Source organism: Malaclemys terrapin, chromosome 10 (assembly GCF_027887155.1).
Source record: "Malaclemys terrapin pileata isolate rMalTer1 chromosome 10, rMalTer1.hap1, whole genome shotgun sequence".
NCBI classification, from domain to species: Eukaryota; Metazoa; Chordata; order Testudines; family Emydidae; genus Malaclemys; species Malaclemys terrapin.
Window position 1 is genome coordinate 77,849,210 of NC_071514.1, and position 25,626 is coordinate 77,874,835.

Here is a 25,626-nt window from a genome sequence, read left to right on the forward strand (position 1 = left end):
TTTTGGCTGCTTGGGGCGGCCAAAACCCTGGAGCCGGCCCTGCGGCCCTGATTATCGTCCTCAAAATTCTCCTTTGCCATCATGCCTACCAAAACCTTGACAATGGTTAGGTTGCTGGTATGCTAAAAGCACTGCCATCATGCTGACCTATTGTGTCATTGTTTCCTTGTACTCCCCTGTCTGTCTATCCATCTGTTGGCTTTTGTCTTATACTTAAATGGGCAGAGGAACCATCTTTTTGTTCCACATTTGTACAGCAGCTAGTGCACTGGGGTCCTGGCCCATGACAAGGGCTCCTAAAAATAATAAATATTATCTTTGATCAGCTTTCCTATGTGCCTCATGTCACATTTTTCCATATTGATAGAGGGAGAAACCCTGATTTATTTATTTATATTTTCATATTGATGTCTTTGAGCAAGATAATAATGGTGAACTAATAACATATGGGTCAAGTTTGCTGGAATATAACACATCTGAAGATCTGGATATCAGTGGGGGCCTACTTCCTCACAGCTGAAATTCTCTTTGGGAGCCTTAAATATTAGCATTCTGGAAATGAAAAAAAAATTGTATTCAATTAATTAAATAGTACTAGATTTTAGTACTGATCCAAAAAGAATGTAATATCAGTGTAATAAGCTATAATGTTTTGGAGCATTACTATAGAATAATACCCAAATTATTAACTACTCACAAACTGAGTTACTGACACCAAACGAAAATCTTTGCAAAGATAAGGAGCAACAAAGGTCTAAAATGATTTGCTATGCCCCGTCCATGATGAAGTAATTAGCCCTAATGTTTTGCTGTTTTGTTTTGTTCTTAAACTCTTTGGCAGATCCTTACTAAAATATAAATATTAAAGTTAACATTTCAAGAAGAGAGTTAACATTTCCAAAAATAAATAATTGGCTCTTGAGGGTCTTGCAAATTGTACATGTTTAGTTCTGTGGCACAGGAAAGCACCTGTATTGAAAAGCTTTGTTATTATTATTTTTTAAACAATCCAGACTTTGATACAACTGCCCTATATCAGCAAAAAAATCCTAAAATATCAACATTTGATGATGTGAAAACTTTGTATCACAACATGGCAACAGTCTTGTCCCAGAAGGCAAAAGCGGTCACCACATTTTGCGTTTATCCATGGTTTTTCAGCAAAAGTGCAGTTGGTTTAAAAAAAAGTGTTTTGTTGGTTGCACTTAGATTGAAGTGCATGAAGATTGCAGGATACTATTGAGTATAATAGTTTGTCCCTGGTTATATTTTTTTCTGCGTGATAAGTAAGGGGTTGGAGATATATTGAGGTCTCACATCTGTGAAAGAGGGAAAGTGTACGAGGAAATGTTTACTATCTTTGGTTCCTTTACTGTACAACTTACATATTTTATTATTCAATCTCAGGACAGATTTTTAATATATATATATATTTGGTATTTCAAACACCATACAGAGTCTCCCCTGGATTACACAGTGGCTGGTTGTAAATTAACATTTTATATGATAAATAATTATTTTGCTACATTGTAATTATAATTTTCTGATATTGCCACCTTTCTTATGTTTGTAAAAATTGTTTAGAATTTGGCTGCATAGTAGATATTATATAGTCCAACCTCATATACACAGTCTTGAAGTTCAATGTATTCCATTTTTTATAGGGCATAAATGGATAGAACCAAGTGAAGACTTACATGAGAAGTATCTCTGTAAGTCTGCAATACCATGGAATGATTACAGTCAGCTCTGATTTGATGTCAGAATTATTGATTTCCAAACCTCACAATCTAAGATGAATTTACTTAATTCAGTGAGACGGAAAGAAGGGTGTGTTGGGGGAAGAAAATCACAATGGAGTAAGAGACCAGGAAAATGGCAGAAGTACTATGGACTTGTCATTTATTGTTTTATTTCTTTTTGTAATACTTGTAGTTGTGCATGTGCCTAGAATACAGATACCTCATTTTAAAAATCCATAACAATAAATAATACAGGGAGAAGTATATTGGGAGGGGAGGGAAGTAAGGCTGACATTCACCACCAGCATAAATATGTGTAAAGCCATTGACTTCCAATTAAGCAAGTGATTGATTAGGCCTAGGGAGACGGATATAGAAGGGAGAGGGATGATGGCAGAAAGGGTCAAGGGGAGATATACAAAGATAAGGGGCACAGACTGAGGGAAACAGAACGGTGGTGGGGACATATAGATGTAATAAATGGTTCCATAGGTTGGGATGCACAGGTGAAACAGGGTGTCCTATGTATATGCAACTCTTTCTCCCTCCCTCTGAATCATAAGTCATTGAGTCACTCATTCTCCACAGATCTCACCTATAAAAAGTTCTCATTATTTTAGGCTGTGATTTAGACTAAATCTCATCTACCATTTCCTTCTCACATTCCTATATTCTTCCCTTCGTCTCTGAATGTAATTAGTATCCAAGACAGCTCATCTGCCGTAGTTAATGCTTTGAATTTATCTTTTTATTCTACTCCTATCACCTTGTTGTTTTGGCTTGCAGTGTATATAACTATTTCTCTAAAAGCAGCAGAGAGTCCTGTGGCACCTTATAGACTAACAGACGTATTGGAGCATGAGCTTTCGTGGGTGAATACCGTTGCGGATGCATCCAACGAAGTGGGTATTCACCCACGAAAGCTCATGCTCCAATACGTCTGTTAGTCTATAAGGTGCCACAGGACTCTTTGCTGCTTTTACAGATCCGGACTAACACGGCTACCCCTCTGATATTTCTCTAAAGGGTTTTTACTTTGATCTCTTTCTAAAATATTTTATGATGCTTTATATGAAAGAGCCTATATAAAAATAACATGCATTGAATGGAGTGTATATATGGACACAGATAAACTATGAGGTTGTGATAGAGAGTACCAACAGAAGTTTGCCAATTTAAGGGAATTTTCATGCTTCTATAACTCACATTTCTTAGATCTAAAAACGGAAAGATTTTCAATTGCTCCATACCAGCATCTAATTTCTTTGCTGTTTATAAATAGGAAAATTAAAAAAAAAATTCTAAAGCATAGAAGTTCAAAAACCTGCTGCTGTGAACACCTAGCAACCTTTTAGAACAATACTGTAATTTCATAATGATTTTTAGCTAGAGGACGAGTGATGTGCATTTGTAACAGCCAAATTGACACGATAGAGTGTAACGGCTCCAAAAGAGCTATTATAGTCTTTTGGGTAATTAAAAGCTAGATGGAATATTGACAAATGATCCATGCAATCTGATTGGCTAATTTCTTTGCTTTTTGTGGATTTAAATCACTTTTGACCATTTTATCGTTTTTTCTTGTGGGTTCATGTTGTTTAAACCACCATGAAATCATATTCAGACCCAATATGTGAACTGAGCTGTCAAACTTTTGCTGCTTTTTGTGTATTCTATATGTAATTTTTGCATCTCAAGCCATATGTCACACTTCTTATGGGCAATGGTAATGTTCCACTGAGCTGACAGTGAGAACATGTATTTTATTTAGAACTTTCTAAAAGTATCACACAGATTCTCTGCCCATTCTGCTCCCTTTGCACTGCTCAGGTAGAGCAAAGGGAGCATAGACAGATTGCATAGACTTTCCCTAGTATGATGGAGTCCCCCACTGGGCATAGGACTGGCATAACTGCCTCCTATTCCAGTCTTTCCACAGGTCTCAGGGTGTTTCAGAGTGGAGAAGAGGCATGGCTAAAGAACACTGGTCTCCACCTGTCCTCAGGTGGTGAATGGTCCCTTGGGGACCATTGCTGTGCTACCAGGCTCTTCTAACCAGTATCTCACGGCCTGGCTGGACAGAAAATCAGGGAGATGTAACTGGCTCCCTGACTGCCCCTCACCCCTTTACTGTCCTCAGTTTGGCCCTAAGTTACTACCTGAAACTGTGTATTATTTGAGTTTTAGAGTTTTGAGTTCTGTGGCACTTCCGAACCAATTTCTGCTGCTGCATTAGTGAGGGTACAGCTGGATTTTATAGGTTCTGCTGCATTACTCCTGCAGTGAGGAAGTGTGCCTGCACATTCCACTGTTGCAGAGTACAGGAACTGTTTTTAATCTTTTATTTAAATAGCTTAGATGTATGTTTTCAACTTTCTCAACTCTCAATTAAGCTTTTTAAATAAAAGATGAGAAGACTGAAGAATGCCAGTGTATGGTACCATGGGCTCCTTAGGGGACATGGGACTTTTTGGAAGAAAAACGAATGATTTTAAAACATAAAATCTGCTTCTTACCATACCGTTATTATTGCTTATTGAAGCATTAGTGAGCATCTCCAAAACAAACAAAAAGAGGGACAGGGTGCAGTTATGTATGGAGTGGAATTTAACTAAGGAGGAAGAATTTGCTCATTGATGTCAGATTTAAAGGCATTTCTGCAGTCCTCCATTGATTAGACAGTATTTCCCATGGCCACAGAATCGGGGTACAGTATAGGCCCCGAGGTTTTGTCTCCTTTCATGTAGTATTCTGAACATACTTAAACCTTAAAATAAGCTCTGCAATGCTGTGCACAAATTATTTCTGGTATTATTCATTCTGCTGCATCCTAAGGGTAATCCGTTGTGGCACAAATACACTCTTATGGATTTCCACCAGTTTTTCCCCTTTGGACTTCTTCTCCCATGAAGCATGCAGTTGTGGCCAAAATTAGCCCAAGGATGACTCCAGTCAAACAAGATTTTCTTCAAAACCCATCAGACCTGCTCCTAAGCTGCACATTGAGCAAAGCTCAGATGTGCCAGGTTTCACTCATTTGGAGGAAAAATCCCTAATTTTGAATGACTGTTATTATTTATTGAATACAGTCAATGTGATTAGAGTTGAATAAAGATTAAGGAATACATGGGACCAGATCTTCTGCTGGAGTGAATTGATTTAGCTCTTTTGAAGTCAAAGAAGTTGGGCCTGGCTGAAGATCTGGACCATCAAGTAGTTTGTGGTCTGAAAACCAGATTTTCAAACCTGTTCACATGCACAGATACTGTCTTGTGCTTGAGTACAGGAGTTTGCTCTGTATTCCTAGACTAAATTCCCACTGTTAACTATTTTTCTTTCTTTAAGCCCTCTAACTTGGTTTTGATGCATTCTATAGTGTTTCATTCAGAACCATATTGTATGTGGCTCCATCTAACTGCTGAGTCCATAACTTTGTTCAGTAATTAGTAATGATTTTCCACATACACTGCCATGATATTTTAATTCCAGTAGTTACTCTAATTCCTTCTACATGCTTTATTTCCCCCCTCTCTTGTGTATGTGGCAAAGCTTTTTGTTTGGAGGGGAAGGGCAGTCTCTCTAATAAATAGCCCTCTTCTCTTGTATTTCAGGCTTTGGAATCTCACTATATGTAGCAGTTGTAATTTTAAACATCTGGCTGGTGATGCAAAGAAGCCAACTGCATACACTCAAGTAGGTCAGGACCTACAAGTTCCAGCCTCTTAATCTGACCCTTGACAATGCTTCTGTGGGTTGACCTTCACTATTTTATTTTTTTCTTATCTTCTTAATTGCAGTTGTAGTGTAAATCTATCTATGAACACAAGGGGTTGAAGTAAAGAAAAGAAATGCAGCTATTCCTGGGTGCTTTGGCTCTCAAAGTAGCTTCTCAGCCCTATGGTTGTGCGGAATCAATGCCACTGATAACTTTGAGGTCATATGTCGTCATAGTGTTGAATAGGAGCACTGAAAACGTTTTAAAAAACAAAAGCTTCAGAACTGTGATAATGTTGACATATCATTACTGTGATTGACATGATAAATAAGTCAGGTCATAAGGAATAATGCAGCAGTAAATCCCTGGCCACATGAACTTCCTGAGGGGAAAAGGGGTCTATTAAATTTTCTGTATAGAAATTGCAGTCAATGGTGTATAAACAATGTATTCTACAGCAACCTGTCCATTGCTTAAGTTATTGGCAGGAGTTGTCACATTTCTATAGTGAGACGGGGCAAGGCCAGATGGCTATAATAAAGTAGTGAGGAACAGGTATGTTAGCCCCAGGCTAAACAAATCCCTGGTACCATGGTAACCAAATGGCAGTTGCTCCAGGTTAATCAAGACACCTGGGGCCAATTAAGATCCTTCTAGAAAGCAATGGAGATAGCTAGGTTGATTGGGACACCTGAAGCCAATCAAGGGCTGGCTGGAACTAGTTAAAAGCCTCCCAGTTAGTCAGTGAGGCGTGCGTGTCAGGAGCTGTAGGAGAAAGCTGTGCTGTTGGAGAGACTGAGCAGTACAAACCATATCAGGCACAAGGAAGGAGGCCCTGAGGTAAGGGTGAAGTGGATCTTGAGGAAGTGGGGGCTGCTGTGGGAAAGTGGCCCAGGGAATTGTACGTGTCCTGTTTCTAAAAAGTCAGCTACCATAGCTGATACAATCAGGGTCCCTGGGCTGGAGCTCGGAGTAGAGGGCGGGCCCAGGCTCCTCCCTTTGCTCCCAATTAATCACTGAGATCGGGAGACAACAGAGACTGTGCAAGGGAGGGTAGCTTCTCCTCACCTCCCTTGCTGGCTTATGATGAAAATGGCTCAGTAGGCTGTGACACTTGCCTCTAGAGAGAGAAGGACTACGTGTAGGGTCACAGTGAGCTTCTGAGGCTAGCGAAATCTGCCAGGAAACACGGGACTCACAGAGACAAGGACAGAGTTTTGTCACTAGTTATTAGAAGAAACTATCACTATTAATCTGCAGTCTCTAAGTAAACAGATGCAATCCTGAAGCAGATCACCAAATAATGGGAACATGCAGTAGTGCTTTATTGAATGCATTATTTCATCACTGGATTGCTATTCTAACAATGTGCTAAGGAGGGGCTGTGGATTGTGGCTTTCATTCTTAAATTCAGTAATTTGATAACGTGCATTAAAGAGTCTTCTACCCCAGAATCAGGAAGGTTCATTAAGGACTGGAGTTTTTGAGATTCAGTAGCACACACTGTCTGTATGCAGCTAGGCACCTCATTCAGTGGCTCTCCAACATTCAGGACATCGCTCGTTATCTGTCAACCAGATCAAGGAGACTCAAAAATGCTGTCTAAATGTAAACAGGTGGGAAATCAGTGATGCAAGTCAGGACGGACTAAAATTGTCAGCCAAAGGCCTGGCTAATAAATAACTCAATGGACAGCAGGGCTCTGTGGCTTTAGCCCTGGTTGAGGAGAATCTTGACCAATTTTAGGATAGTATTCCCAGCATTTAACGGAGTTTCAGGGTAGGTTGAATCAAGCCCTCAAAGAGATATCAGAGAGCCAAATCCTCTCTCTTTCAAATCTAGGGGATTTGAGTCCCATTGAGCCACCCCTACAAACAGTACCTCTGGAGAAGAGGTATATAGTTGGTCTTGTTGAGGCTCTTCCTTCAAAAGATGCTCCTAGCGTAGACCCCAAGAGATTCAAAACTATTTCTGTCTCGCCTACATTCATACTTCCCCTTCCTCTAGAAAGGCCTTGGTTTCTTCTGGGACATATGGGAATCGGTCACCAAAGAAAAATAGGTAGCTGTGATTCACAGAAGTAACTGAACAGAATTCAGTTTCCTTGATCCCCATTCCCAGGGGGATGCCATCTTCCTTTCCCAAAAATCCATTCAAGTGCTCCAGGATTTGTGATACCATCTCTCACTTAAGCTCCATAAGCACAGTTGTTCCAGTTCCAAACTCAGTGTAGTGGTATCCAAGTGACTAGGGAGAAACAGACTGATCCTCAGTCTCAAGAAGCCGAACCAGCCATTTCCCGATATAAACTAAAAAATCTTTATTCATGATCATCCACTCAGAGATACCTTAGTATCAGCTGACCTTTCAGACACATGTATTTATCTATGCGACATCTCTAACCACGCATTACCAGCAATGTTTCTATTTCACCAAAGGAGAATCTCCAGCCCTACCAACCTAACTCGCAGCTGCACCATGAGTACTGACCAAGGGGTTGTTGATAATGGCAGCATTCAGGAGTGAATGAAAACAATGGCATTTTACCTGGCTGCTCACGTCACTCTAGTTGATAGGTTGATTTGTTATGCCTGGAGACTACTACAAGTTACAATGATCTCTGGGAGCTGAAGCGGCTGGGACGTAGATTGGAGAGCTGTCAAGAGAACAGCTTGGAGTCTGGTCATTTTCTATGCACAAGTCCCAGCTAGTGTTTAGAAGAGTTGTCACCGAGGACAAGAGATGTTATTTGTCCTTGGCCATTAAGAGCCAAATTGGGCTGCCTTGAAGTGGCTCACTAAGATGTAACTTTTTTTTGTTCTCCCATATTGTATTCCACAATTTAACTTTTCATTTAAGAGTCTCTAACCCATATAGTTATGAAGATAACTTTCAAACTGTGAACCAAGTATAAATCAATGCAATGTCTGCCTGAGTCTACCAGGCTGCATGAAATAGCTTTGAAAGGTATGAACCACTTCTTTTATTCTTATTTTGACATCATGTGTGGTGAATCTTGGGGAGAATAACATTGACTTATTTTTTTCCAAGCCGATCGTTGTTGGCCAGAGACACCATGAGGAACTGTTCAGCTTAGTGCCTTCAGGAAGCATGCAATTGCATTTAATCCAGACTGCCTTGCAGCATTAATAATTCTTTCAATTCAGCATTGTGGTAAAAAGGGAATCTGGGGAATGTGAAACAACATAGATGCACGGGGCATCTTCAGAGCCACAAAATCAGTATGGATCTTGGTTATCTGCTGATATGGGGGAAAGAAACCCTGCTTCTTCCTCCAATGGGAAAATGTGTAAGAAGCTCAGAGAGGGAAACCTCAGAGTTTCCTGTCCCCTATATGGGTGCGGCCCTGGCAGAGGTAGAGACGACTCAGTAGAGAGGAGAAGGCAGACTTTTATCTGTGGTTACCTCCTTTACATGTTGCTCACGCTGTATTTTCCAAGAGCATGTTTGACTTCTTATGTTTTCCTCTGGTGATAAATTTAAACTTTCTAATAGTAGGAGCAAAGGTTTTATGCAGAATTAAATTAGCTATTTAAAATGTTTAGCTTCACTTCCTTGCTCCATTTTACATTTTATGTATTCCTACCCATAGATCTAAATATGAAAGGGCAGAAAAATTCTTGGTGTTTGAAATGTTTGTTGTAAAGGATTTTTCATGACAAAGTAGGCTCTGCCAAGTTCCTATGGGAGCTAAGGGAAATAGGCCTTTTTCAGTGAATAGTGTTGTTTCCTTTTGTCTTTAATATTAGTTGCCACTATTAATTGTAAACTTAATATTGTTTTTGACATTTTGTGGGTAAGAAAAAGGGACACACTGCCTGCAATTCTTTGTCAAATGAACAATTTTTAAACGGAACCTGCCTTTAGTAGGTTCAGCTACCCGATCTGATTTCAAAGACACTTGTTGTATGGTCTAATGTCATGTATAGAAGGTTCATAATAATTTCCATCAGGAATGAAGCTAGTGCTACTCTGGCCACTATTCAATTAGTTATGAACCTAAAACGGCTGAAAAACAGGCAGGAACCCCATGTGGGAGGAGCAAAGTGACAGATTTGCTTGGCCTCCCCCGTTTGAGAGGGCATTCAAATCGAGTGGCACTGTGACTTATTGCACAGAGTCACAAGGAGGGGCAGCCAGGCCAAACCTGAATGGTGCTGCAACCCTGTGAACCAGGCCTGGAGTGGGGAGCTGGGCCCAGCCTTGCAGGACGAGTGTAGGGAGGAGCTCACTCTCCAGTCCAGTCCCCTCCAGTCTTCCTGAGGCCACCCCTCAGTGGTAATTTTTTGGAAGGATGAGGGGTGGCAGTTTCAGATTTTGTTCAAGGCCCCCAAAAACCTCTGTGCACCCCCAAAAATAGGAAGCCCAGAGAAATGCTCAAGGCCTCAGTCCTGCAAATACTTGTGCACATAAGTAGTCCAACTGACTTAAAAAATTAAACATGTCACTGCTTCCAGGACCAAAGCTTAAGTAGTGAACAAATAAGAACATAAAAAATCAAGTCTACATCAGTACTGGTGAAATAAGGCTATTTTAGTCACCTGGGAAACCAGTAATATGGAATGAAATAGCACCGGAAGGAGAACTTTATATGTACACCGCTATAGGCAACATTGTAAAGCCACCATAAAACAGTAAGATGAAATACCAATTTTTTTTTAAATAAGAAGTGAGAATTCATTGATTTTTATTTTCTTTTAGGATCAACAGTAGTTCAGGATTATTTCTTGAAAGAACTATTGAGAAAGCAAAACTTTAACATCATCAAAAATACTCCAGACAAACAGTCTTAGGCAGTGTTTCTCAAACTGGGGTCGCTGCTTGTGTAGGGAAAGCCCCTGGTGGGCCGGGCCGGTTTGTTTACCTGCCCCGTCCGCAGGTCTGGCCGATCGCGGCTCCCAGTGGCCGCGGTTTGCTGCACCAGGCCAATGGGAGCTGCAGGAAGTGGCGTGGGCCAAGAGACTTATTGGCCGCTGCTTCCAGCAGCCCCCATTGGCCCGGAGCAGCGAACTGCGGCCAGTGGGAGCCACAATCGCAGGGCCGGCTCCAGACACGAGCTCAGCAAGTAGGTGCTTGGGGCAGCCAAGGGGAAGGGACAGCACGTCAGGCTTTTCGGCGGCGGGTCCGTCAGTTCCTCTCGGAGGGAAGGACCTGCTGCTGAATTGCCACTGAAGAAGAAAGCGGCGCGGTGGAGCTTTTTTTTTTTTTTCCCCGCCGCTTGGGGTGCAAAAATCCTGGAGCCAGCCCTGCGCGATTGGCCGGACCTGCAGACAGGGCAGGTAAACAAACCGGCCCGGACCGACTGGGGCTTTCCCTACACAAGCGGCGACCCCAGTTTGAGAAACACTGGTCTTAGGCTTCTTTTATATCACTCTTAGACTGTGTTTTGTTGGATTTTTTTTTTCTGGGTTGGTTGGTTTCTGTTTTGTTTTTGTTTGGGCATGGGGGTTGTTTGGATTTTCTGAGGGATTTTGGCTAAATATGACACATTTTATTGTCCTAAACCCACCCCATATGAAAAAAAATTTGGGATCTTGAATTAACCAAAATCCCCTGGACCCATTTAAAACTCTCCTTAGTAATCACTTTGGCTTTGCCAGCTTCTGATCAACTGCATCTCTCCCTCTGTGGAGTGCTTCTAAGAATCTGTAAAAATGGCCAGTTTTTCATGTGTGTGATCTATTCACTTAGTGTTTCCTTTTGTCACACAATTATGGCCGCTCAGAATTTGTAGAACTAACAGCAAAATCAAAAGAGGACAGAAGTCACAAAGCAGAAAGGGGAAAACACTATACACTCTTACTGTCTGACAGGCATCCTATAGAGAGAATTCTGTTTGCCAATCAGCAGAAACCAATTACCTGTTTATTTCTACTTAGGGCTTCAGGTTTCGTTTCAACTACCTGACATAATTTTAATCCATGTCTGAAAGGCATTTTATATGTGTGAAAGTGACTCTCTCTCCTTTCACTAACATGTCTGTCTGTCTGTCTAGAATATGTAAACAACAATTTATGGATATAGTGGTGGAGGGGTCTGTTTTGTTTTCAGAAGACCCCTGTTACACTTTTCTATTTCTTTTGCTGATGTGAGAAGGTTCTGCCCTAATTTTCCCCCCTAGATAGTAAAATTGTAGTGTTGGTATTAATTCTAAAGCAAATCTAAATGGGTTATGTTGACTAAAAGAAAAATCTTAGCTGTGTAACAGACTGTCTGACTATAGGACCAGTTAGTTTTAAATAGATAACCTGGGGCAATATCTCAAACTGTCTTGTACTAGCTGAGCACTATGTTTCTACAATCTAGGAGCAAATTTATTCCTTTTTAAGATAGCTGGGGTAGACAGGAAAGAAATACATACATTTTCACTTTATTTTATCTTTCTTTCACTCCTAAGATTTTCCTATTTATCTGCACCTCTGTTGTGACACCCTACAGTCTGTGATATAACAACTTCAAACAAGAAGCAGCACAAAGTAGAGGTTTGCACGGGTGGGTGATGGGTGGGAAGAGAGACACGAATTTTTCACAGCCACAAGCTTCCATTTTCTTCTATTGAAGCAACTGTCATATGCAGTGAGGGGTGGTCACCATTCATATTGCTAAAAACAATTACCCATCCATTCCCTAGAGGGTAAAAAGCCAATATGGGATCCAAGAGACCTTGTGCTCCCGAACCCCAGTCTTATCTGGGAGCACCAGATAGAAGATAATCAGTACATTAATGCAAGCAGCCACTGGACTGGGCAAGTAAGGTGCATCTAACAATTGATTCGTAACAATGCTGACACTTCCCGTTTTACAGAAATAATAACAACAAAGAGCCCTGAGTAATAACTTCCCCTTAGCTTTCTTTTGACTGTACTTGCAGTATTCTTGTAGTATGCATTTATATACGGTATATAAATAGCTACAAAAACCCATTCCATCTTTCAAAAGAGAGAGGCTATTTTATTCTGACTTCAGAAAATTAAATGCTTATCCATCTGTGGAATTATTTTTGAATAAATATGTTTGTAGGCTTTGTTTAGCTGGCTTATTGTTTACCATTTTGGAATGTTCTGTGTATTCACAGTTGTTTTGTTCTTGCTACAGTGGAAATACAGCACACTATATTTTTCTCCTTGCTGAGGTCTGAAGCGACCTTATAATATAAAATAGCCAAAAGTTTGGTAATCACAAAGGCTGCATAGGGAAAGCATCACATTTGGAAGAACTTCTGTGCTTAAAAATGTGGGGGGCGAGGGCATTTCTTTACATTGGATAAATTATTTCTGATCTGTTTATGGTTCTGGCCTGCTTTTAGGTTTTACAGTACACTAAATATGTAAATGAAATATTTTTATTTGCTTCTGGATCTGTGACCTGCACAACTTATTAAAGATTTTATTTCTTTGTGAAAGAGAAGAGGAAAGTAGACTGGTTTGATGAGATGAATGGGGAACTTCAAACCATATGGGGTGGACCTCAGGCCCCTAGTAACCTATTTCTTAAAATATTATTCTGACAAGTCATTCCATATGCTTGTTTCAGTTTGTTGTTGGGGGAAGGCTGTGAGGTAGCTCTTGTTTTTCAGTTCTGTTCTCATTATGAAAAGGATCAGAAACAACAGACCTTTTGGGAGCAAGGTAGCAATCTGGATCCCAAAAGATGTTTCACATATAAATAGAATACAGCAAAAGTTGACCTTGAGCTTAAAATGCTGTACATATGTGTCTTTTGTATTGAACAATGTTTTTTTCAGCAAACAAAAGACAGCTATGTTAGTTCAATTTTCTAAACATCTTTGCATAATCCTTCCCCTCACCCTTTAATAAATGGATTCATGTTCATAAATTATAGTGTTTGAAGTGGGGTTATGTGACATTTTCATGTATGAAAAGCATTTAGATGTAACTACATTTCTTCAGGGACCTGAGGGTGGGTTTTCTGTGGATGGCTTTGACTGACACATTGCTTATCCAATGACTGATTTTCCTTGGTGAATCACTTATCATGTAAAGTGCAGATGATTTTCAGAAACTTGTAACTAAAGCTGCCTTTTTGTCATCGAAGACGTGGCTTCTTTGATTTTTATTTTTTTAAAAGCATTTAGGACTTTTGACATTTTACTTTTTCTGTCCATGGCAAGTGGATGAAAGAGTAAACAGTTTCAGTGAGAACCTTAGGAAGTTGCCATGTTAAAATCTGGACTATGTGGACGGATAAAACAGATTATAAACTCTCATAGGCCCTCGTCCTGCAATCAAATCCTCACTGACTTCAGCAAATCTTGCCCTGGGTGCTCAGGGAATAATACCAGTGTCAAGGATCTTCCCTGCGTCTTTTGCAATGTAATATGCTCACCATCTAATCATTGAACCACTAAACTAACCAATCAACATTCTCTTGATTTAGTGCAATTCAAGACAACTAAGGAATTTGTTATGGTTCTGAAAAATCTGGGCAAAAATGGCGTGTAGAATGTGATCAGTAACAAATGCACTCACAGACATCATGGTGATGTCAGTAGTATAAACAGATGAAAAGGGTGGACGTCTTTGATATGGTCTGTGTGAGCTCTAATGGGTTTTCCACAGTGCTTAATTTGTAATGAAATAGGTGCCAGGGCTCAAGCAATTTTTTTACTTTCATAACTGACACGGCAAACCCAGATGTGACGGGGCTATGAACTGCTCAGCCCTGGAAAGCTCTAGCAAAAATTAAGCCCTGGTTTTGTATAAAACTTGATTCAGGAACATTGAGGTGACTCTCCTTGTAGCACACAAATCCGCTCACTTTACACATATGATGAAGTCCCATTAGCTTCAGTAGTACTCAATGTGAGTATTGTAAGAAGGATTTGGCCTAAACATACCATTTAAAAAAAATTCCCTTCCTGAGCAGAAATTTCACAGAGTTTTGGGCAGAGAGGCAGGAATCCCCTACAGATTCTGCTTGAATGACCTGCAGATATCTATTGTTTCTGCTAATATCTTTTGATTAGCATGGATTGACACTAACTGTTCAGGTTTTCCAGATTTGCAAAGAAAGTATGCTCTGATTTTGCACCATTTATTTTCAAAGCTGAAAATCATCTACATTAAAACGAGTTAATTACAAAAAAAAGTCTTTACGTCAGAGAATTGACATTTGGTTACTCATCACCTGGATTCTTCCTTTACACTGTTGCAGACTGCCACTCAAACGTTAAACTGTGAATGCATCGAATTTTATAAACCAGAATTGTTTTAACAGTTAAGGCCCTGATCCACCTTCATGACCCTTCACACCCTCCTAGATTTCCTTTGATTTCAGTGAAACGCTGCACAAATGTAAGGGTCAGCATGGATACTTTGCAGGAACAGGGACCAAACTGAACTAGATATTTCCTTGGCAGCTGTTGTTTCAATTTTTATACCCAGAAATTAAGCTATTATTTAATCTTATCTGATTTCTTAAGTAATTTTATCTGAAAGTGCTTCCTCACCCCTTAAAATGATCCTTTCAAAGTGCAGTCAGCAGAGTTGCTTTTCTTTATCCCTGTCATTTTTCTTAGCCCAAGAAATGGCAGATGAGAACATTTTCCTTGTTACATCTCATTCATTCGAAATGGAGGTGTGTTCAAATATGTTACAAATGAGGGGGGAAAGAAACAACTAGACAGTTTTTCAAATTGTCATATTTTATTTATTTTCTCTTGTCAAAGAGAAGAATCCTGAAGTATATAAAGTGAGATAAAAATGGTTAGAGAGACAAGGTGGGTGAGGTACTATCTTTTATTGGACCAACTTCTGTTGGTGAGAAGTTTTGAGCTTACACAGAACTCTTCTTCAGGTCTGGGAAATGTACTCAGAGTGTACACAGCTAAATACAAGGTGAAATAGATTGTTTAGCAGGTATCTAGTGCACTAAATGCTCCAATAGCTACTATGGATGAAAGAGACGATTACTATGCTCTCAAATGAACTCTCATAGAAAAATAATAAGACACAAACATCCTATCACCTGTGGGTGAACACTTTTCACAAAGCACTCACTCTATATCTGGCCTCTCAGTCCTCATCCTCAAAGGAAACCTGCACAACACCTTCAAAAGATGAGCCTAGAAGCTTAAATACATAGTTTAGTTAGATACTAAAAAAAAAAAAAAATGGACTAAATAGAGACACTGTATTTATGGCTTTTTACAACAATCTATAACCCAGTTTCTTCCACCACCTCCGCCTCAGCTTTTTCTCTCCCTTTCTGCCCTATGACTGGAGAGATATTAATCAACTACTTCACCTTGAATGGTCTCTTGAAGTATGTTTTAACTACATACGCTGAACATTCTGTTCTACCTTGTATTTACTGTGACACTCATTTCCCAGACCTGAAGAAGAGCTCTGTGTAAGTTCGAAAGCTTGTGTCCTCATCAGCAGAAGTTGGTCCAATAAAAGATATGACCTCACCTACCTTGTCTTTCTAATATCTTGGGATCAATATGGCTACAACACTTCATATACAAATGATTGTGTATATATGGAGATGAAATTGAACATAAAATGTGGCATTATATTTTGTCTCATTTTTCTTCTCTTCCTGCTGTTGGACAGCAAAAAGTAAGAGGTCCCACATCTAGGCTTCCATGAAAGCTGTCATTATCTTTGGTAATACAACCACGCCTGGCACTCAGCCTTCCCTCTTTGTTTCTTTCCTCAGCTTTGGTCACTCCACTACTGAACCTCTCTGGCTTTAATGTTTTAGAACAGATTTTTTGGTTTTCTCATTATCTATTCATCAGATTAATTGGCAATTCTGTTATGCCTTTGTTTAAATTAGAAATACTAACAGGTAGCACAATAAATTAACTCAAATCCATTGTTGAGAAAGGGGATGATAAATACATGAACTAGGTACATGAAACACATGGGCTAGAAGAAGAAAATGGGGCCCTGTTCCATCAGAAGGTGACTCTTAATGTTTGCCACAGACATTCATGTGCAGCAAAGCACCATTTTTATAACTTTTGGAGAGCTGTCTGTGTGAACCTCCCAAACCTGTGTTTCCTCCTCCTGAGCGCGTACCTATTTCTCTTATTTTAGAGTATCATAGAAAAATATAACCTCAATTCCACTGATTGGTTGTTTTAAAATCTTTTTAAACCCAAGCAGTCATATTGCAGATACAAAAAGGTTCTAGTTGACATGGAGAGGGAATCAAAGTATCCAGCTCCCCCTGCTGGCTATCTGGAACAGGCTGTGGTACCTGTTGCTTTTTGTTTGCTTTAAAGAAGACTAAAGCTAATTGATACCATTGCTAGACCATAGCTTTTGTTCCCTTGTTGAATAAGATTACACATTACATCCAGTTAGATATTTGATATTAAAGCTATTTGAAGAAATGAAAAGCCACCTGAGTGTCCTCTAGATAAAATGTCTTGGGGTATATATTTTCTCGAGTTAAAAGCCCTAATGATGTGTAGGATGATAAGTTTCTTAGCAAAAAGAAACCCCTCACTGTGCATGGGGGAAGGTCAGGTCAGTGACAGAGACTGAACTTCCAAATTGCTCTTTTTGCACACGGAGTTGTGAGAAGGCAAGTTCAGAGTGTAGAACAGAAATTTTGTCTGCTTTTGAGTTCTACTGCTGAGAAATAACAGAGAGCTGTATAACTAAATAGAGTCTTAATTTCCTCAACACTACATGGGACAATGTAAAGAATTTATTTCTGGAATGTTCTTAAAATACAAGCCTGGTTCATGAACTTGCGCAGGAGCAGAGGAGAAAGCAAAGACCCTATCCCCTCTTTATACAGGCAGGGAGAGGTCACTCACAAGAGCAGTCCCTGTACTCCCTGCATCTGGAGAGCACCAGGACTGTTCACTTCTGCTTTTCCTCAGAGCAGGGGCTCTGAGGAAAAAGAGCTGGGACAGGACTCCATGCCCTCTCCTAGCCTGTAGATACAGGGCTGGTGCACTGTGGGGAATGATGGGGCAGAGTGCTTGCTCCCTGAGTGTAAGGAGCAACCTGGAGAGATTGCGCCAGCATGAGGTCCAGTCACTCTGGTGCCTCTCTTGGGGCAGTGTGACCCTGCACCATCCACCACACAGGGCTCTGGCTTAAAAAGCCAAGATCTTGCCCAAAATGTATTTTCTATAGATAAATTAAATCACTGTAGAGTCCCATAAATTGTCTCTTATTACTCCTGAGGATTGGGCCCTAGAGAACTCCCTCAAAGATTTCTGAAGCTTCTCAGCTCTGCATTTTAGACTCTGTCATATGTAATATAATATATAACGTGCCTTGTTGCCAGGGTATCTGAGGCAAGTTTCCTTGTGGTTGGAGTTCAGTTCTCCATTAATCTTTCCCTAGGGCTAAAACTAACAGTTCTTTCTGTCTGCATGAAAGTCTTTACAAAGAAAAAAGTACTTTTTAAAAATGTGTAAGGCTGTTAAGTGTTTAAACATTTGGACATATTTATAATGTGGATTTTAGCTTGTTTCATTTTTTCCTGTTTCTGCTAAGCTCTTGTTAGTTTGTATATATTGTCTATAAGTCTTCTTCAAATTTGTCAGACAATGGAAACAGCTCACATAAAATATTTTCTTGCATAAGAGCTACTGGTTTACATGATTAATATATTTTCTGTTTTCGTATAGAAAGCCCTGATCCTGAAAACACTTCTGTTTGTGCTTAACCTCAGGCATGAGTATTCCTATTGAATTCAATGGAACTAGTGACATGCCCGAAGTTAAGCACATGCAGAAGTGTTTGAAGGATCAGAGTCTTACAAAATATTATTGCTTTTATGATTTCAGTATTTGAGGGGTACTTGACTTTTCATTAAAAATGTGCTTTGAGTGTACTTTTGTAACATATATACAGTATATAACACACGGTGAAAGTGTGATTGTATGGGATGCACTCTTGGTTGCTTCTTTTTTTTAGGTGACTGCATTTCTCATGAGTAGGCTTGGTGTAGGAGTCTACTTTAATCTATAAATGTCTAGTTTCAGAGTAACAGCCGTGTTAGTCTGTATCCGCAAAAAGAAGAACAGGAGTACTTGTGGCACCTTAGAGACTAACAAATTTATTAGAGCATAAGCTTTCGTGGACTACAGCCCACTTCTTCGGATGCATCCGAAGAAGTGGGCTGTAGTCCACGAAAGCTTATGCTCTAATAAATTTGTTAGTCTCTAAGGTACCACAAGTAGTCCTGTTCTTCTTTTTTCTATAAATGTCTGCAATTGTACATTTCAGCTGACACTGAAATTGACCACACACAAAAAAATCAGTGAGCACTTCTGCAGGCAGTGCCATATTATTGCCTAGGCCGACAAGGCAAATTTGCAGGGGCGGAAGCTCCCCTCCCTGGCCCCCTGCTCCAGCTCATCTCTGCCTCCTCTGCAAGCGCGCCGCCGCATCCTGTTTCTCTCCCCTCCCAGCGCTTGCGCCGCGAAACAGCTGTTTCGCGGGGCAGGGAGGTAGGGGGGAAGAGGGGGAATGCCGCACGCTGGGGGAAGAGACGGGGCCGGGGGTGGGGATTTGGGGAAGGGATCCAATAGGGGAAGGGAGGGGGTGGAGTTGGGGTGGGGACTTTGGGGAGGGGGTTGGAATGGAGGTGGGAAAAGGGCGGAGTCGCGGCGGGGCCAGGGCAGCAATTATTTCCCGGCCTAGGGGCGGCAAAATTATTGATCCACCACTGCCTGCAGGGACTGGGTATCACCAGCCCTGCAGCTGTGAAGTGAGTCCTCTGCAGCTCCGTTGTCACAGGAGTGAGTGAGCAGATCCCTCACGGCAGAGGGCCCTCTATGCTGCTTCAGGCCTGGTGACACCTGATCCCTGCAGACACAAGGTGCGGGAGGAGGCAGATATAGAGTGATCACTTTACTACATGACCCCAGAAGGAGGGACTGAGACCTGGGCCTGCCTGAGCCTGCTGCCCCTAGTAGGGGGCCCAAAGCCAAAGGCTGAGCCCCATGGGTGTTGGGATCAACACTGAAGCCAAAGGACTTCAGTCCCAGGTGTGGGGGCCTGTAACCTGAGTCCCGCCATTCAGAGCTGAAGCCCTTGGGCTTTGGCCCCAGCCCTGGGCAGTGGGGCTTGGGTTTGACCCCAGAAACTCTAATGCCAGCCTTGGTGACCCCATGGGGACCCGACCCACAGTTTGAGAACTGCTGGAATAAAGATACTGGATTTATGGCTTACTACAACAATCTGATTTCCCTCCCCCGCCCTTTCCTTTCCTCCCTGTGACTGGAGGGTTGTTAATGGGTCACTTTACCTTGAATGGTCCCTTGAAATATGTGTTATCTACTTATGCTAAACAATCTGTTCCATCTTGTATTTAGCAGTGACACTCTGAGTTAGTTTCCCAGACCTGAAAAAGACCTTTAGGTAAGCTCGAAAGATTGTCTCTCTCACCAACAAAAGTTGGTCCAATAAAAGATATTACCTCACCCATCTTGTCTCTGTATTATTCTGGGACCAACATGGCCACAACAGCAGTGCATAGAAAACCTGAACAGTTTCTGTCTTACCTGACTATCTGAAATTGGTGGTCCACTTCTCCCAGGTTGCATTGAAAAATGGTTTACATGCTGTTTCTATGGTATTATTTCCTTTCTATCTAAATTTAGAAGTTCTGGTACTTTCTGAAATTGTATCTTGTAGGTTTCTACAAAAGGATTTCCCTTAAGGCATGTTATGGGCACATAGGTATCGACTACATGGTTACAGTTGTGTTGAGATTAATACTTTCAGAGGGACTTTAGTCTTGCTTCATCATGTATTGACCACACACAATGAAATGTTATGGATTCCATCCTGCAAAGGGAACCATGTGGATGCCCCTGCTGAGACCCATTTGCAGGATCAGGGCCATAGTGGATTTCAGCAGGTGACTCTTTGGTTGTGCAAATGGAACTTTTGACTGTTCTTGAGTATGAACTACTAATATGTATGCTGCCTAGTTAATGTTTATACGGTGCTTTGAAAATTTAGTGTTCTATGTATATGCTTATTATTTCTGCAACTGAAATTTCTAGGTACAATACTAGCAGCCAAGCACCAAGCATTGTGATGAGCTCCATATAATGTGAGAATACAGCATATTATACTGGATATAGTAACGAGCACATTAGCTTTCCAGTAGATAAAAGTTAGAACATTGGCTTTTTATGTCATGATTCAAAAGAAATATACTAGGTCCAGATCTGTATCTTCTTAACCCACATGTTCAAAAAACATTATCAGACGGCTAATTCTTCTAATAGATTTATTCTAGGACATTGTATGACTATGGCTCAAATTCTATTCATTAGTATTCTCATTACAATTAGTAATAAAGAAGTAAATGAAGCCTTGCCTATATTACTCTTGTTGCAAGGAAAATAAAGTGTACTTCTAGCTCTTGTGCTTATCTTTTTATTGCACAAAGAGCCTGTTTCATATGGTGAACTCCTGGACGTTAGCACAAAGCCCAATTCTATTCTTTGGTTGTTGTTGGAGTGCTGGGAGCTGTCCTCCAGAGGTGCTGATAAGGAGTGAACATGGTTTCCCTCTTTTATAGATGGAGATAAGTAGTAATTAATGCAAAATTAGTGCCTTGTTCATTGACCTTTTAGCATTTACTGCTGCTAACTTTCACCTCACACAAAACCAGTGGAGAACAGTTGATTTACCACCTGCTAATAGTCAGCCCAGCATTCCCAGTAATTTTGTGAAAAGAGATCTGAATTGAAACAGAAGTAAAAATCACTAACAATTTAAATCTTTAAGGGGTCTTTGGCTCTAACAGTTAGTGATTTGCTGTGGGTGTAAATATATTGAAAAAGAGGAATTACTAAATGCTTACTTCAGAAAGTATCTCTGCTGAGAACGGCACTTTGGCACATGCCCAAAGTTGAACACTTGCTTAAGTGCTGTTGTGAATGGGGATGGACTTAAGTACTTCTGGGGCCTGAGGTTGAACTACATGCTTTCTTCTCTCATACTGTGCCTTCCACTGTCAGCTGAGAATGTGTTAAAGAGTAAAAATCTTGTCACTATGAGATTTAGAATATTTGTTTTGCAAAATGCTGCTTTCTTCTCTTCTCACCCACCCTCCCCATTTTAAATGTGTATGAGCCCCTCTACTGAAAGCCTGTTCTGTCCAAAATGTGAAGGAAAGAAAGATTTCTGGAAGTACTAGATAAACACAGAAATTTATTTCCATTTTCTGCTCTTTGTGGATATATCATTGTGGCAGAGATAGCAGAGTTTGGTACCTTTCATTTGCCAGTTTCCCATTGTCATTACCCATAATGATGGATTTTGCATTGGTAAGCCTCCTTAGCAAAAAGCGTTTGAGCCAGTTTGAATTTGCCTCAGTTTAGATGTATTTTCATTTCTTTTCTCTATAATTCCTTTATTGAATTCTTTATTTTTGGAAATCTTTCATTATTCTCTTATTCAAGTTACCTCCCCCCCTCTTTCTTCCCCCTCCAAATGAATAGCTAGAAGCAAGGCAATAACACACTGGTATTTTAATTCACTTATTAAATGCATGTACAGAAATTTTTAAAATGAAACCAGTAAGACACCAACCTTTTTATCATTTTTCTAGTGTCTACTGACTGTTGCATAAGCTAAATTATTTACAGTTTGATGCCTCACAAAAGAGAAGCAGATTTGGGTTATTTATTTCTCTGATAAGAAAATGGATTGAAGTTGCTGTGATATGTTCCTTTGTTAATTTCATATTTGTTCCCTGGTGTAAAAAATCTTTTAAAAGAACTAATGCAAGTCCTGGCAGGCTCTTTTGAAATGGTATGGAAGCTGTAAGATTAAACAGAACCTGAAAAGTCCTTAAAAATATAAGTCAGCAAGGGTTTGATAAAAATAAGTGCTCAGCAGTTGAAAACCTCTAGGATGCTTAATTTGTTTGCTCTCTATTTGGGAGTAGTCCTTGTGAGTTATGTGTTTTGAATTATTGCAAGCTGGGCATTTTGAAAGTGTGTGTTTGTACAGTATAATGAAAGTAAATGAAAATGACCATACTGAAGATCTCCTTTTAATGAGGAGATTAAGACGCATGATAAGGTTGAAGAGTGAAATTTGCAGCTGTGTCATTTGCTGATATCCTTTCCTGGAATGTTTCAGTCATTGCTGTTTGCATATGTACAGTGTTTTCACAAGGTTTTTTTCTGCCCTTTGTAGATGCCAACAATGTGTCTGACACCACAGCTCCTATCATTGTAGTCCCTCCGCGCAATACCAGTGTGGTAGCAGGGAGCAGTGAAATCACACTGGAATGTGTGGCCAACGCAAGGTATTGTAAATATAGTAGTAGTAATAATAAGGAACTGTCCTCTGCTAAAAATGGAGTGAGAACCTCTTTTTTTTAATTTCATGGTTGTAATAAGCAGAATATAGCATACAGCTTGCTTTGCACAACTGATAAGGAATCCATATTACTTGTTTAACATATAGATTATTTCTGGGAAAATAAGAAACTAGACATAATTACTTTCCCACCTTTACTCATGCTGCAACAGAGTCAAAAAGAGAAGGCAGAAACATGACATTTGGCCATCAGCAAAAACTCTGTAACAGGAGTCCACAACATTAATGATTAACCCTATTACTATTAAGTTGGCCGTTGAAATGCAAGATGACTGTTATAGATTAATATTCTACATTTCCCATTAACTAAATTATGAAGGAGATCCTCCTATTTTCCTCACCCCACATAAATAAAATGGACAAGGCAGAGTACTGCAGTTAACTGTTACAGCTGTCCTCAGTTTACAGTTATTACAATTAACTTTTTGTACACACCATAATGTAGAGTGTACATTAGGAATCTCACTAAAGGCTAGAAATTGTTCCTATTAAAGCCAATTGAGGGTATTGGGAGTAGGATTGAATCCTAAGAGAGGTAAAGGGCTGGGACCTTTGGATGATAAGAGGTCCAGCTGATTTCCTCTCCCCCTGAAGTCAGAGATGTTCTTGATACAGTTAGTGCTACCTCGGTAACTGTGCTATTATGAAAGCCTCTCCCATGTAGCTGAGTCCCATGGTAGTATTTATTTTTAATGTTGTTTGCTTAGACAAACCAAATCATTAGCGCTTAAGTTCCATTGCTATAATAATAATAATAATTAGCCATCTTTGTTCAGTAGTACTTGAATAGTCTGTACCCTTGATGTGTGATTGTTAAGACATCAGAGTTCTATCTGAATTTATTTTTAAGTGTCTAATGATCAATCTGCCAGGGATATTGGAAGAGTTAGGTGAGTTATATTCTCTGTGTATTATAGGTGATAATATCATTCACTGCAATAATCTGAATGTTTTTTACTCTCACAGACCTGTTGAGAAACTGAGCATGACCTGGAAGAGAAATGGAATAAAAATAAGCAGTGGGGTTAACAGTTTTGGGAGACGTCTCACTATCACCAACCCAACCACTGCTGACATTGGAATGTACTTTTGTGAGGCAGAGTTGAAAGACAGCACTGTTGAGCCGGCAAGAGCAAAGGCCTTCCTCTCTATAATGGGTAATTCTGAAAGCAGTCTCTTTTATAGTAAAGCAGGGTTTGGACTCAGGTATAATAGGAAATAGAATTGATATTTTAATATTTCATCAACCTTACATCTGAACCTCTCCTCAGTGAATGGGATAAACAAGGTGAAGTGGAGTTTTCTTCCAAATTAATTCTGCTGTTCGTCTCCATGAATATAAATTAATTAAACATACTTTTTTTAAGCATTGATGTGACTCTGAATACCCTTTGAAACTTAAATGTAATCGTGAAGCTGGGGAAGCCCAGGAGTAAAATCCTTATCATGCAGCTTCCACGTCGTGGCTTTTAGCTACATTAAATCCTGATTAACTCCCAACTTGCTTACTTCTAGCTTTAACATGTCACTTTGCTATTTTTGCAAGAGGATCTTTTAGGAGAGCTTTTGTACATTGCCCTTTGCAAATTCTAGTCCTGGGGTGAAGGACATTCCCAGGCACATGTGCTGGCCAATGTCAAATGAGAGAGAGAAAGTTGAACTTCGGTGTTACAAGCCATGTCTCCAGTGCTTCATTGGTAATGAAAGAGGTGCCGGGGCTCAAGCAATTTTTTTACATTCATAGCTGATGCAGCACGCTCAGTGGTGCTGGGGCTATGAACTACCAAGCCTAGAGGTGCTGGGCTGAACCCTGGCACAGATTAAGCCCTGCATGTCTCTGCTAGTCTCTGGGCTCTAATATTTAACAGTACATTGTTACATTCAGGCTAAACTTTTAAATGATAGCAGCTTACTAAACACCCATGAATTTATCATGGACATTTTTATGTTTCCTTTCCAGTTTTTGCTAATTAGCAACATATGTGTGTGTAAATTAAGCTTTCTCCAGCTGGGGTTGCCCATGTGGCCCTTGACTAATTAATCATGGCTCAATCTTTGAAGCTTTGCTAGGTGCTAAACTCCCGCTGATTCCAGTGGGGGTGCTCATTACTACACAGGAGGGCCTAAATACCTGGGAGGATCAGGCCTCGACAATATTCATTATCCATCACTTTGGCAGATATTGTGAAGGCTCAAACCAAAAGTGGAACCAGACTGCTGGCACTTAACATTAAAAAGGTTGCAGAGCAGTTTTTAAACTAAGAGATGGGGGAAAGCTAATTGCAGCAGCGAAGTACGTGGATCGGACAGAGACTTCTCTTAGAGGAGTGTCCATTGATAGAGATTCTCTAGGCTCTAGTCAGGAGGAGAGGAAGAGGATAAAGTATGGGCCAGATCAGATGAGAAACATTCACATAAAGAATCTGACACATCAGAAAAGGGCAGACAAATAAACAGTGACAAGTTTTTAAAGTGTTTGTACACAAATGCTAGAAGCCTAAATATTAAGATGGGTGAACTAAAGTGCCTCGTGTTAAAGGGGGATATTGATATAATAGGCATCACAGAAACCTGGTGGAGTGGGGACAATCAATGGGACACAATCATTCCGGGGTACAAAATATAACCAAGTGGCACTATATGTGAAAGAAAATGTAGAATCAAATTAAGTAAAAATCTTAAATGAATCCACATGTTCCATAGAATCTCTATGGATAGTAATTCCCTGCTCTAATAAGAATATAACAGTATGGATCTATTATTGACCACCTGACCAGGACAGTGATAGTGACGATGAAAT

The 25,626-nt window shown here is 40.2% G+C and overlaps 1 protein-coding gene across 1 annotated transcript in view; it reads left to right on the top strand.

Moving 5' to 3' along the window:
* The window catches only part of SDK1 (sidekick cell adhesion molecule 1), a 660,854-nt gene that overhangs the window by 431,190 nt on the left and 204,038 nt on the right, over positions 1-25,626 (top strand). Inside the window, exons 6-7 of the mRNA XM_054042917.1 lie at positions 22,641-22,752; positions 23,793-23,983. Of these exons, the coding sequence (XP_053898892.1) occupies positions 22,641-22,752; positions 23,793-23,983 (303 nt within the window). The remainder of the gene's footprint in view (positions 1-22,640; positions 22,753-23,792; positions 23,984-25,626) is intronic.